At 37.9% G+C, this 12,798-nt stretch overlaps 1 protein-coding gene across 1 annotated transcript; it reads left to right on the forward strand.

The window, feature by feature from the left end:
* The first annotated feature begins 7,519 nt into the window (after positions 1–7,519).
* On the forward strand, positions 7,520–10,737 carry LOC145982582 (uncharacterized). The gene is made up of 3 exons (XM_083116007.1): positions 7,520–7,700; positions 8,327–8,462; positions 10,278–10,737. Exons 1-3 carry the CDS (start codon positions 7,520–7,522, stop codon positions 10,735–10,737), a joined length of 777 nt encoding a protein of 258 aa, XP_082972133.1.
* Positions 10,738–12,798: the final 2,061 nt, after the last annotated feature.

The following is a 12,798-nucleotide window of genomic DNA, read 5'->3' on the forward strand; positions in this document are numbered from 1 at the left end:
GAGCAATCTGCTTGTTACAGATTCAAGGTGCTCATTGATGGTCCTAACAACATCATCATGGCCTGGCTTGATCTTTATGTCCACAACAAGTTTCTTGTATTGTTGCACAATCTCTTGAAGCTGGGTGGCAAAAACAGACAGAGCATTTGCTTGATTGGATTCCATGGTCCCTAGCTGTTGCTTGATATTAGCAACAATTTGTTGCAAATTTTCAACAACTGCCAATTTTGAATTTTGAGCAGTAAGATCATGGACCTGTCTTCTGATATCCTCAAACAGGGCATGCAGTTCATTAATATGTTGATTGGTTGGAAGAATAGCCACTGTCTGAGTGAGATGTTTGATCTCTGTCTGGATATTCTTGATATCTTCTGATTTCAATATGCGATTCACTGCCCTTTTTATATTTTTAAGTTCCTGTAATGTAGGAAGATTTGATACAGTATTTTGTAAAAATTCAAGTGCCAATTTTACATTGTTTAATTCAGAAGCATCAGCTACATTTTGCATAGCATTTTGGAGCAGGGCTATATCTGCCTGAGTGGGTGTTGATTGTTGTAAAATTTCAAGTTTTGTTTGGATATCATCTATCAAGTGATGAAAATGAGATAGTTCAGATTCAGTGTTGAGGTTTTCAAGCTTTGTGATTTGTTGCTGGACACTGACAAGTGTATCTACAATCCCAGGCAATCTGGATTCTAGCACATTTGCCAAATCATTTTGCACTGCTGCTATTGTACCCTCAAGATGGGTTATGGTACTTTGAATTTTTCCAAAATCTTCATATGTTTCAAGTTGCAGCTTAATGTTTGCTACACTCCGAGTTATTGCATTCAAAGCATCAGAAGATGGCAAGTTGTTCATAAAATTTTCAAGTGTCTCAATTTTTTCTTTAACCTCGGCTATGGCATTGTGCAGAGGGTCCAGATTAGGTATCTGGAGTGACTGAATCTGTTCTTTTAGAGTGGAAATCACTAGATCAAAATCTTCTTGTGATTTTATGCTTTTGACAATTGTTTGGAGCTGTGTCTGGACATTATTTATCTGCTCTTCCAATTGCTGTTTCAATTGCTCGGAGTTGGTGGCCTGGCTCTTAAATTTGGCTTGAAGAACTGCAACAGCTTCTTCCAAACTTTGAAAATTATCCAATGTGGCCAAATCAGTATATTTCTGAAGCAATAATTTGAGTTCTGAGTCAATTTTAAGAAGAGGGTCCATGCATTGTGATTGTAAATTTGTAATTTCTAATTGAAGACTGGCATTGAGTGTGGTTTGTAAAGCTTGTAAATCACTTCTTAATTTCTTGACTCTGACATCAAGCATCAGAATCTCATCACTGTGATCTTCATGTCTTGTATGGCCAAATATATCATTAGGCATTTTTGTTTTAGTGGTTATTTATTATAGAGTATCTGATTCTTAATTCTATAAAAAAGGGTATAAGCTTGTCATAAGATTCAGGGACCTCAATATATAAGCAGTCACCAGCAGAAACAGTATATACAGTGCCAGAAACCATGTTTGAGTGCTTAATTCTATAAATATTTCTCCCTATTGAAATCTTGACATCACCCTCAGGGGTTGTAATAAATTGTAATTGCCCACCTACAGGTAATTGGTAATGATTTAAATTATTGTTAAATATGTACAATATTTTGCCTGTTTCATCATCAACATCTGTAAGTATGCTGTTCAGATGAATAATTAACAAGCCACTCAGTTTAGACATCATATCAGAAGAGGGTTGTGGTGTTGGCAGCTCCATAATAGCCTGTTTTTTGAACCCAAATAAGTTCATAGGCATGTTTATTTATTTCAAATCATGCTCTGTAATTGGGCATTGTTTCCCATTTTTCAAATCACAATGCCCCCATGGTAGAGTATGCATGCCACATGACAAGATGCATCTCTTATCATCATTTGGGTCCAGGGCCACTTTTCTTACAATATTTGAAGTCAGCAAGTGATCCTCACTCTGAATTCTGGATTCTGATGTTTTGATTAAACTCTGTGATTTGATGCAATTTTCATAATCTTCAAATTCAAGATCTTTTTCAACAGCTACTTTGCCAATGCCCTTAGCCTTTTTGGCAACAGCACTACATGTTTCAAAACTATACATCTTGGCACTTAACCCAGCAAATTTCACAATAGCATCACCACATGTCTCATCTTTTAACTTGCCAGGCACCTTTTTGTTGTGGGGTTGAATTCTTGTATGTTCACTGGTATCAAAATATTGAAACAATTCAGGCTGTGACATATCTTGATAAACATCTTCTGTTTGAATATCAAGAATAAAACTATCCGTGTCCATGTACAATAATTTTACACGATCACCATAAAAAGGTTTCAGTACATCATAATACAATATTAACATATGTAATTTGGACAATTCCAATATCACAGCCCCTACATAAATAGGTTTATCAAATTTGATCTTTGTTTTCATCATGTTGAAAAGTGCCATGTGCTCATCATAAATTCTTCTGTAATTGAAGTTGGGCTTTGCAACCAATTTTTTGCTCAGGCTGGGGTCAGTAATTATTTTAACATCGGTATGTTTTCTGACATTTTCAATTGTTTTGCCATACACTGAATTCACCATCAATTTAAACAAGGCCTTATCAAATTGGCTCTTTGCAGATGTTCGAAGCTCCGTGTTTGTATCAATGTATGGTTTCAACCATTCTGAGTGCCTGAACCTTAAGACTTTTCCAATTTTGGTCACTTGAACACCATGTTTCATCAGGAACTGGAGGTTTTTGTAATATATGACATAGCCTTGTTTCGGCTCCAGAGTCATCATGAGCTTCTTCTGTTTAGAGCCAGGTGAGCACTGAACCTCGGGAATTGGGGGCAGATCAGAAAATTTATTGTGCAAATGATCTGGAATTGTCAGATCAACCTCTAAGAAGAGGCCATAGTCACTGTCATCAAAATCCTTAAGATCTTCAATATTGAAATCTTCAACCCACTCAAGCCCTGCATATGGCAGTTTTTGCATCATGGCATGACCATAGAGGCTGTTGGCATCTACATACAGTATATAATTTGATGGCCGTGCTGGATCATAATCAGGCAGCATAATATGCTTGTTATTTGCTCTGGCATATCTCTGGGAACATTGCACCATCCCCCCTCTTATACCTTTCTCCATAAACAGATACATATCTTGATCGTGGATCAGATCCAATTGCTTTTTGGTGTTGAAAAACATTGCGGCCCATGCTAGGCCCTGGGCACTGTAAAAATACACTGGGTCCAGTTTATAATTTTGCATGGAAGATTTTCTGAATGCCTGCAATATATCAGCTAAGAGGGTCACGTCAAGTTTCAAATATGCCATGTTATAATCACCAAATGTCTTGCATTTTAAATTGTTCCACATCAACTGAGCATGGTGATAATCTTCATCACTGATTCCAGATCCTCTGATTCTGCTGTAAAACTCTTCTTGTGGTGGCAGGGAACACTCATCAAATTTAGAAAAATCTGTAACATAGTCATATGGATATACACCCTTCCGCCTAATTAATTTCAGGTCCTGATTTGGAAACAATGCACGTGTGATTTTGAATTGATCATCAGATAATTGAGTGGCCAGTGTATCCAGGCTAGCAGATAAAAATCTGTAAGAATCAAGAAATCTTATGTGAATAGGAACACCATCAACTTTAATTATCTTGCTAATAGATATATATTTCTCATCATTTTCAGCTAAAATATTTAAATTCTGCTTGTCAAACCCCTCGTATCTGATCAGATGATGGAAATCATAATTGGATGCTCCGTGGCAAAATATGGGGATGAATCTTGGTCTCTTGATCTTAATATTGCAGCTATTACACAGGGCCTGTTTATATCGACCATCTGTATGAGAATGGTGATGTACCTTGATATTTGTATCTGAAAATTCAGAATCACATACCGGGCATTTTTCTGCATTGTTGAAATCTTCAATCTGTTCCTCTGTTAAAGGCAACATGGGTTTTGATTTTAATAAAATGTTAGATGCTATGTCACGGCACATATTTTCTATTCTATGTGCAAATATTTTGATGGCATTTGGTCCCTTGTATGAATATTCTTTAATAACAACACCATCCCGTATAACCACACAACAAAAGCTGGAAGGTTCATGTAGCTGGTATGGTGTAGTTGAAGATTCCTCGGGATCTGGATTGCAGAATGCAACAGGTTTGAGATTTGATTCAGAATCCCAGACAATATATACTGGGTGTTCCAACAAGGCTTCATACTTTTTGAATTTGCAATTTTCACTTGGATTGGGCATCACCATATGAACAGGTTTATGGTTGCCACAGTATTTCAGATGCTCAATTAACTTGTTTTTAGCAATTTCTGCATTCTCTTCCCGAACCCCTTTTATCATTTTTTGACCATAAAATACAGTTAAACATCTTCTGCACAACTTGAATATTGTATGAGTTTTGTCTAGTTGTTTTCTGACTAAAGCTTCAAGACTGTGTATCAGAGTGTAATGATATGTACCATCCTTTTCAATTAAGAGCAGATCAATCGGAATTGCAGATTCATCATCAAGTGTACTGATTCTGAGAGGTGCTATCAAGCAATTGCCAGTGGAACAAGTAAATACATTAATAGATAATTGTTTGCCATTGATGTGCCTGGCCTTTTTTTCAAATTTATCAATATTCTGAACTGACATTGGATATTCCAAACCCTCCATTGCATCGTCAAAAATATGTTCATGCTGTTTGTAATAACTTATTCTCTAGAATAGAGAAACAAAGCAGCTAATATACACCACAGAAAACATTTCTGGTCGGTATTTTCTATATTAACCACGGCTCTTCTGTTTTTAATATTATCAGGTAATGGCAAATATGTAGATCCTTGTAATGGGCTGAATTCAGAAATATTAACATATAACTTGTGCGGGGATCCGCATAGGCTCCATCCAGACTCTTTTGATGCAAATTCAGAGTGTTTAGTGTTCAGTTGATCTATCAACCTGCCTATTATTGTGTCTGAATTTGCATTTGAATATACAGGTACAGTTTCTGTTATGTGGGGATGTGTAAATTTTGTGCCATTTGGCTTCTTATATTGTACAAACAATTTGAGGGACAGCTTATAAGAGCCATTTTGTGCATTAAGAATTGCCTGCAGATTAGAATTTATACTGTTCAAGAAATTCTCAATGCCACATCTTGGCTCTGATACAAACTTGTGATCCCTTAATTGGCCGTTAAAACTGCTACGGATGGGTTCATAGCGTGGCTGCTTTGCTGCTCTGGCATTAACAGGTGCATCGTGCCTTCTTTTCAGACCAGATGTAGATGGTTGTGAGGGCAATGCAGAGCAAGTATCTTTATGTGTATATGTGAAGTATTGCATGCTGTATTTTCTATGGCATTTGGGGCAAATTATTGTGGGAGTTCTGTATTTGCCCGGGTTACAAATCTTTTGATGCTTGGCCCAATTGGGGCTGGATATATTCTTATTGCATTGATTACAATGTTTTTGATTCGGCATTTTTGTTGTTGTTTATTATATACAATTTCCTGGGTTTCAATTCAAAACTTTATACTGAATAAAAAATATCAGTTGGGTTCAACACTGTACTTTGTATGTGTGTGTGTATATATGTGTATATACACTTAATATTTTTGGCTTTGGTATTTATATACAATTTCTTGGGGTTCAAATCAAAGCTCTATGCTGGATCAGTTGGGGTTCAGCACTGTACTTTGTATGTGTATGTATATATGACCTTACTTGGGTTATTCCGCCAATCCAGCAATGGTGAAGAATCTGCACTGTGCCCTGGCTTTTATAGTTTTACAGAGCCAATAGAAACACTGTGGGGGTGCATTCAGAAACATGAGCTATTCTCTAACATTTTTGCCGAAGTACTTTCTTCTGAATGCACATCCCGTTTTTCTGCTGAGCGTACATGCAATCCAGACCGCAGCGCCTCCCCAGCGAGGCGAGCGGAATTGTCTGGAACTAATCAATTTTGTAAAGGATCGCTGCTCCAAATATTGATCGACACGCCGGTGCTGGGCTCGAAATGAACTGCTCGCAGTGCTGTTGCTTCAAGTGCCGCTCCGCGGGAATCTGAGAAACTCCCCCGAATATTGATCCGTGTAGAGGAGCTGCGCCATGGCCAATTCCTCTACACGGAAAATGTAAAATATCCCAGTTTCAATTCAATCCATTTATCTGAATCGAAGAAACCAACAATTCACATATCCCCATACCGCTGTATCTTGCCCTATTGGTACCTCTTTTGCTGGTGTGCAATTTTTTTGAAGAGGCAATTTTATTGAACAAACCTAATAGAACAAGATACAGCGGTATGAGAAATATGTGAATTAAAGATATTTTAGTAATATACGACGTCTAAGAAAGGCATATTCGGCTCCAAAGTACTTTGTTTATTGCTTATTACCATTCCCTATTACTGGCAAAAAGAGTTAAAAATATTGACATAATGAAAAAAAATGGACTTGTTCCCAAGTGTTCACCAAGTTCAGGCATTTGCACATAGATGGCTCTGTTGTTGTTGCTTATCAAATCTCTAAAACAGGCAAATTTTGTTTACTGTTTTCTTAAACCAGAAATAAATATGTGTGTGTGTGTATATGTGTATATGTGTGTGTGTGTGTGTATATGTGTGTATGTGTGTGTGTGTATGTGTGTGTGGCTTAGTTTTAAGTGTGGCCACAAGAGGGGCATATTTTTAACAAATTTATGGACAACAATCTCTCAGAAGTGCCTTTTGTAAGTATAGACAAATCAATCTGAGGGGCTTCATACTTTCTGAAAAATTCCCGAGGGCATTTTTACAAAAATCTGGGATTAGAGGAGGGTTCCACACTTGAGCAAAAAGCTCATTTGGGCATGTTGAGCTAGTTTTAAGTATAGCAAATCTGCTTGAGGGGGGGTTCATACTTTCGTGGGTTTATAGTACAGTCAACCCCACTACTCCAGTTTCCAAATCCAAATACTTCGGAGTAATATTAACATGAGAAAATTATATTAACGATAAAAAAAGAAGGCTTAATTCAGGAAATGCATGTTACTTCTCTCTTCAAAAACTTTTGTCTTCTCGTTTACTATCTAAGAAACTAAAAGTTAAAATATACAAAACAGTAATTTTGCCTGTAGTATTGTATGGGTGTGAAACATGGTCCCTTACATTGACAGAGGAACATAAATTGAGAGTATTTGAAAACAAGATCCTTAGGAAAATATTTGGACCTAAGGCTACGGCCAGACGAGCGATATTTACTGCCAGAATTCTGCCGTAAATGTAGCTGAAGAAATGCACCCTTAGGTCGTAAATGGGAGTGGCCAGAAGCAGCAGTAATTGTAGCCAGTTTGGCGCGTCTTCAAGGTCGTGTCGCGAAGGAATGCGCCGGGACCCATTTTTTCCACAGTATTTGCCGCGTGAGCGTGGCCACGCGTAGCGATATTTGTAGCTGCCACATTTACTGCGGTAATTTAACTGTCGAACTGTACAACTATGGATTATATTGACAGTGAACATGTAATAATTGAAGTCCAAAAGTATCCCTGTTTGTTTGACACGAATTGTGAGGACTACAAGAACAGAAACATGAAGATGGATGCGTGGATGAAAGTGACAATGGATGTGGTTGGTGAGAAGTGGGGAGATATGACCTCTGAAGAAAGAAACGACATAGGTAAGTACTTGAAACGAATCAAAATGTATTGAAAATACAAAGTACATAGTTATTATTTTTTACACTATTACTTCAATTAGTAGGTTAGGATTTTTGTTTACTACAAACATTGCAATGAACAAGACGAAATGAAATGATATTGATAGTAAATGAAAACATAGTATAATGTATTACTATGCTCATAAGTGGGTTAAACGAAAGTAAATAATTACAGCCAATGCCAATGGTGTGTTCCATGCAGGGGTGGGGGAGCATAGTATAGAAAAAGTTTTGAACATTTTGAGAACAGCTTTACAAGCAATCGTTTTGCCAGGGAAGTGATCCTTGATCAGAACAAAAATAGGTAGTGAAAGCATCTCTCATCCGAACACCACTTTTATTTCCTCTTGTTCCCTGAGCAGGTATACTCTCTAGTGGACATGAAAGTGTATCCTCAAAGTTGTACCCATCTCTCTTCCTAACAAAATTGTGTAGTACACAGCATGCTTTGATAATACAATCGGCAAACTCCGGACTAACATCAATGGGGCGATGGAACAGCCGCCATTTATTTGCTAATATGCCAAATGCACATTCAACAAATCTTCTTGCTCTGGTAAGTCGATAATTGAATATCTTCTTTTCAGGTGTTAGGTTTTTGTTAGGATATGGCCTCAGCAAACTTGAGCAGAGTGCGAAGGCCTCATCAGCTACAAACACATATGGAATTGGATCACCTGCATGTTCACTTGAAAATGTCTTGGGCTCTGGTAAAAATAATGTGTTAGAATAGATTTGTTCCCCCAAATCTGTAGCCTTTAATACATTTGAATCACTTTCTTTTCCATAAGCTCCAACATTTATGTACGTGAAGCAATACTCAGAATCAGCTACTGCCATTAGTACTATGGAGAAAACTTCTTGTAATTGAAGAACTCGCTCCCACTGTTCCAGGGTTTAATAACCCTGATGTGTTTACCGTCAATAGCGCCAACACAATGCGGAAAATTAGCTCTGCTTTCGAACTTGTGGCTAATCTGAAGCCAGTCCTCCACAGACGGTTGTTTCATGTATTCAGCATGAAGACCATGCCATATGGCCACACAGGTTTCTCTGACAATGTCAGCAATTGTGGCACGACCAATTAGAAAATCGAAATGCAATGTCCGGAAAGAGCATCCAGAACCCAGGTATCTGAAAAAAAGCAGGAAGTGATCTTAAATATAGAATAATTTAATTGTAAAAACAAATGTGTAAGTACCATCTAGTTGATGTCCTGTGATTTAAACTGAGATGAGTATGTTCGTTGTGTTTACAGAGTTGCTTTCAGTTACAATTATGCATAAATTGTTTTCAGACACTGTCATGTGGTATATTGTAACTATAACCATCTCAAAGCTAGTGGCGATTTTATTAGGTTAACGCAATATAAAATACATGTATAAACTAAAATCCAAATAGCTTTGTTATTGTACTTTCGCCACATGCCAACTGTAGAAACTAGTGATTTGAGAAGCGTTTTCAAAGACATGACTGATCATTTACAGGTTTAATTGTTTATTTAGTTACGTACACAGGAGACGCCACTAGTTTTGAAATGTTTGTACCTTTAAAGTTACATTTGTGACATAGCATTTTGCTTGTAACAATTGTGTGAACAGAGTTCGAATTTTCCTCATGAATGTTATGATTAATTTAGGTAAGGAGGTTCAAAAACGTTGGAAAAGCTTGAAAGATGCATTTACAAGATCTGTGAAATCACATGATGGACGTAGTGGCAGTGGTGCGACTACAAGGAAACCTTACGTTTACCACAAACAAATGTGTTTTCTTCTTCCGACTTTGCAATCTAGGCAGTAAGTACTACCTTATTTAATTACTACACTAAACTGTTGTTGGGCATAGATTTTGTTTCACATTCCAGTACATTAATATATAAATTTCAAATCAGCAGTTTGCGTTTGTTTCCTTGAAGCATGGGCGTATATATAGTTCACGTAAGGGGGGCAGTTAACTTTTGGTATGATTAGGGTTGCTATATTTCATATGTGAAAATCAGAGACGCAGCTGATCTGAAACTTGTTGGAGAGCGGGGGGATGGGGTGGAGGTTCTGGACCTAACAAAGTTGTATGTATGTACAGTCACGGACACTGCTGGGTTGTAACGATCCTATTGAAGAAGCACTGAAGCAAGCCCTCCATGTCTGACCATCATGCGCCGTGTGACTAGACAACCCAACCAACATTGCAATTTTTCGGCTTGTATGCCAGTCACGAGTATACATCTCTGTAAATTGAGCAGTGATGCTAAAGAAAAATACGAGATGAAGATTGTCGGAAGTAATGTCTCGTGTTCACGACATGGAATAATACTCGGTCCACGTTACGTTCCTTTATTTAATGTTGTTTGGGAACGAACCTGATGGACTGGGTTTATATTTTCACTCCTTGCATTACACTGCATTATCGATGATGGGAATGAGTGATGATATGATGAAATTGATGACTGGACACTTATGCCCCGCCTGTCTCTTGATCTGTTCTTCTGTATTATGCTTTTGTAACATGAATGTTTTTCTTTTCAATATTGTTCTGCAGGACGTCCGGAAACATGGATCAAACTGATGACCAAATTGACCACAGAACAGAGGAAGAACTCTCGCAGACCAATACCAGCAAAGCCACCTCTTCGACGGAACACTTTAAAGCTGTACCTGCCAAACGAAAGAGGAGATCTGGAGATTCATTTGAAAGGGAATTGTTGGACGTTCTTGGAAAAAACTGGCCCGACCCACATGAAAATGATCCTGACAAAATGTTTCTATTATCATTGCTACCAACTGTGAAAACACTACATCCTTCAGATAAATTAGAATTTCAGATAAAGGTCATGCAGTTGCTCAAGTCTTACGATGATGCTGCTGAACGCAGGGGTTCATTTCAAGCAGTTTCCCTTACAAATTTGCTTCCCCAAACTTCATGCACATCATCATCATCCAGAACTACCGTTGAATCAGATGTTGAATCAGAGTCAGTGTTATCTTTCTTTGATTTGTAGAGAACATTTTATCTTGTTATGTTCTAGTTTTATCAATGTCTGTGTAGTATGTATTACCTTTTTACTTTCAGTAATATTAAACTAAACTTACCGTAATGTAACTGCGAGTTTCTCTTCCACACTTATGCAGTCCCTCATAACTGTACCTTCTCTTTTCAGGCTACCACTCACAGTTGCAAGTAGCAGTTCAAAGGAGCTTGTAGACATTCTATAATATTAAAAAAAAAACTTATCTGGATAGTCTTTCAGTTTCCTATGAAGAAGCACAAACTTTCCTTTGTACGATCTTTCACTAATAATAGGATGAATCCACCACTGTCTCTTACGCTTTTGCCGACGACGACGAATCAGAAGCAAGCACAGAGCTGCTTTCGACTGGCAATTCATTGTTACATGCCACTATGAATGGAGCAATTTCTTTCAGCAAACTCAAGACATGTTTTGAACACAATGCTTTTCGTAGTAAATGTCGCTCGTCTGGCCGGGGCAGAAATTTTGTTGCTATATTTAACGCAGAGTAGAGCGACATTTACAGCTACCGTGTGACCACCCACTTGCGATAATTGTAGTTGCGACATTTACGGCAGAATTCTCTCTAAAAGAGATGAGGAGACAGGTGAGTGGAGAAAAAAAAAGTAAAAATAAGTTAAGTGTTCCGCTGTGCTTAGCACCACGCCATGAAGGCGTATAGGGGGTGTGGGGGTAACGCCCCACACTTTCTTAATCCGGTCGTGAGTGGGGGTGATGTGATCAGCATCACGCCCCTGATCGCCTTTACCCACCAGGGTTTCCCCCAGGCACCCATGTTATTCGACGCTGGGTGGGCGCCGGGGCCGTTTCCACCGTTAGAAAAGTTCCCGGATTTGAACCGGCAGGGGATTGAACCCGGGACCTTGAGCATGGTAGTCAGACGCGTTACCGACTTTTTTTTTTATAAGTTTTATTTCACTATTCTGTTTACATCTATGGATTTTTTTTCCTACATGTATACATACAATTACATTACATCCAGATATTTACCAAAATATTGTGACAATCGGACATTTTGTTTATTTGATTCTTTCCATCTAGATCTTTTAAGATACGTTGTATATAGGGTGATATTTGGTTCAAACTTTTTGCTATATATATAATATACTGTATGTGCTATTAGCCACACAATGGCATTTTGTTTCTTCACAGGGAAATATTTGAAGTCTGGTAATATACAAATTTTTGCTTGAAAGCATTGTGGCGATATACGACATATTTTGGCAAGGCACATAAGGAGAAAGGCCCAAATTTCTGAAATTCCTTTACATGTAGTGAGGCGATGTTCATTTGTATCCACCTCTCCGCATTGTCTACACTCATTTGTTGGTAGTCCTTTTATTTCATTTAGTCGAACATTTGTTGGAACTAGATCATGCACCAGGGTATACCACAAACTTCGTATGTCCGTGTCAAGGAAAGGCTTGTGGAGATTTTGCCATACATTTGACCAAATAACATTAGGAATTTTTTTCTCTATTCGACTCTGCTGCAAAATAAGTTGTCGTTGAAAATGTTCATACAAATATTTTGACAGAGTATTTTCCTTCAAGTCCATGGGAAACTCCACATAACTCCATTCTTGTACAAAATTTCGTACATACATAGGGCTCTTTGTTAGTCGAGACAAGTTGGGTGGATTTTGCGGTGGAAACGTATCGGTAAATATACGCAACCACATTGATGTAATCGACCGTTCAATTAAGTACAATTTATAATTTCTAGCTAAAAATAGGGACTTACATTTATTTTCAATATTCCATAATTCTAGACCACCTGTCATTTGTGTTTGGCACATGATCGGGAATGGTACCCGAAAAAAGATGTCCGTACCACATGAACCATCCCACAGCAGACTTTATTTGTCGGAGATATTGCTGTGTGATTGGCAACACTTGAGCGACATAATTTAATTTACTAAAAATAAAAGTGTGTAGGAACCAAACACGCTGAATTAAATTGAGTTGTCTTCCTCTCATTTGATAACACTGTAACCTGATTTCGCTTACAATTTTCGTCCAGTTTAGATCC

This window comes from Lepisma saccharinum, chromosome 2, assembly GCF_977018435.1.
Source record: "Lepisma saccharinum chromosome 2, izLepSacc3.1, whole genome shotgun sequence".
Classification (NCBI taxonomy): Eukaryota; Metazoa; Arthropoda; class Insecta; order Zygentoma; family Lepismatidae; genus Lepisma; species Lepisma saccharinum.

Bases quoted from the DNA above. Each gene is read 5' to 3' on its own strand.
- LOC145982582 (XM_083116007.1), top strand. From the start codon at position 7,520: ATGGATTATATTGACAGTGAACATGTAATAATTGAAGTCCAAAAGTAT. The intron at 7,701-8,326 runs GTAAGTACTTGA...TCTTCTTTTCAG, and splicing joins TGAAGAAAGAAACGACATAG to GTGTTAGGTTTTTGTTAGGA. The intron at 8,463-10,277 runs GTTAGAATAGAT...ATTGTTCTGCAG, and splicing joins GGCTCTGGTAAAAATAATGT to GACGTCCGGAAACATGGATC.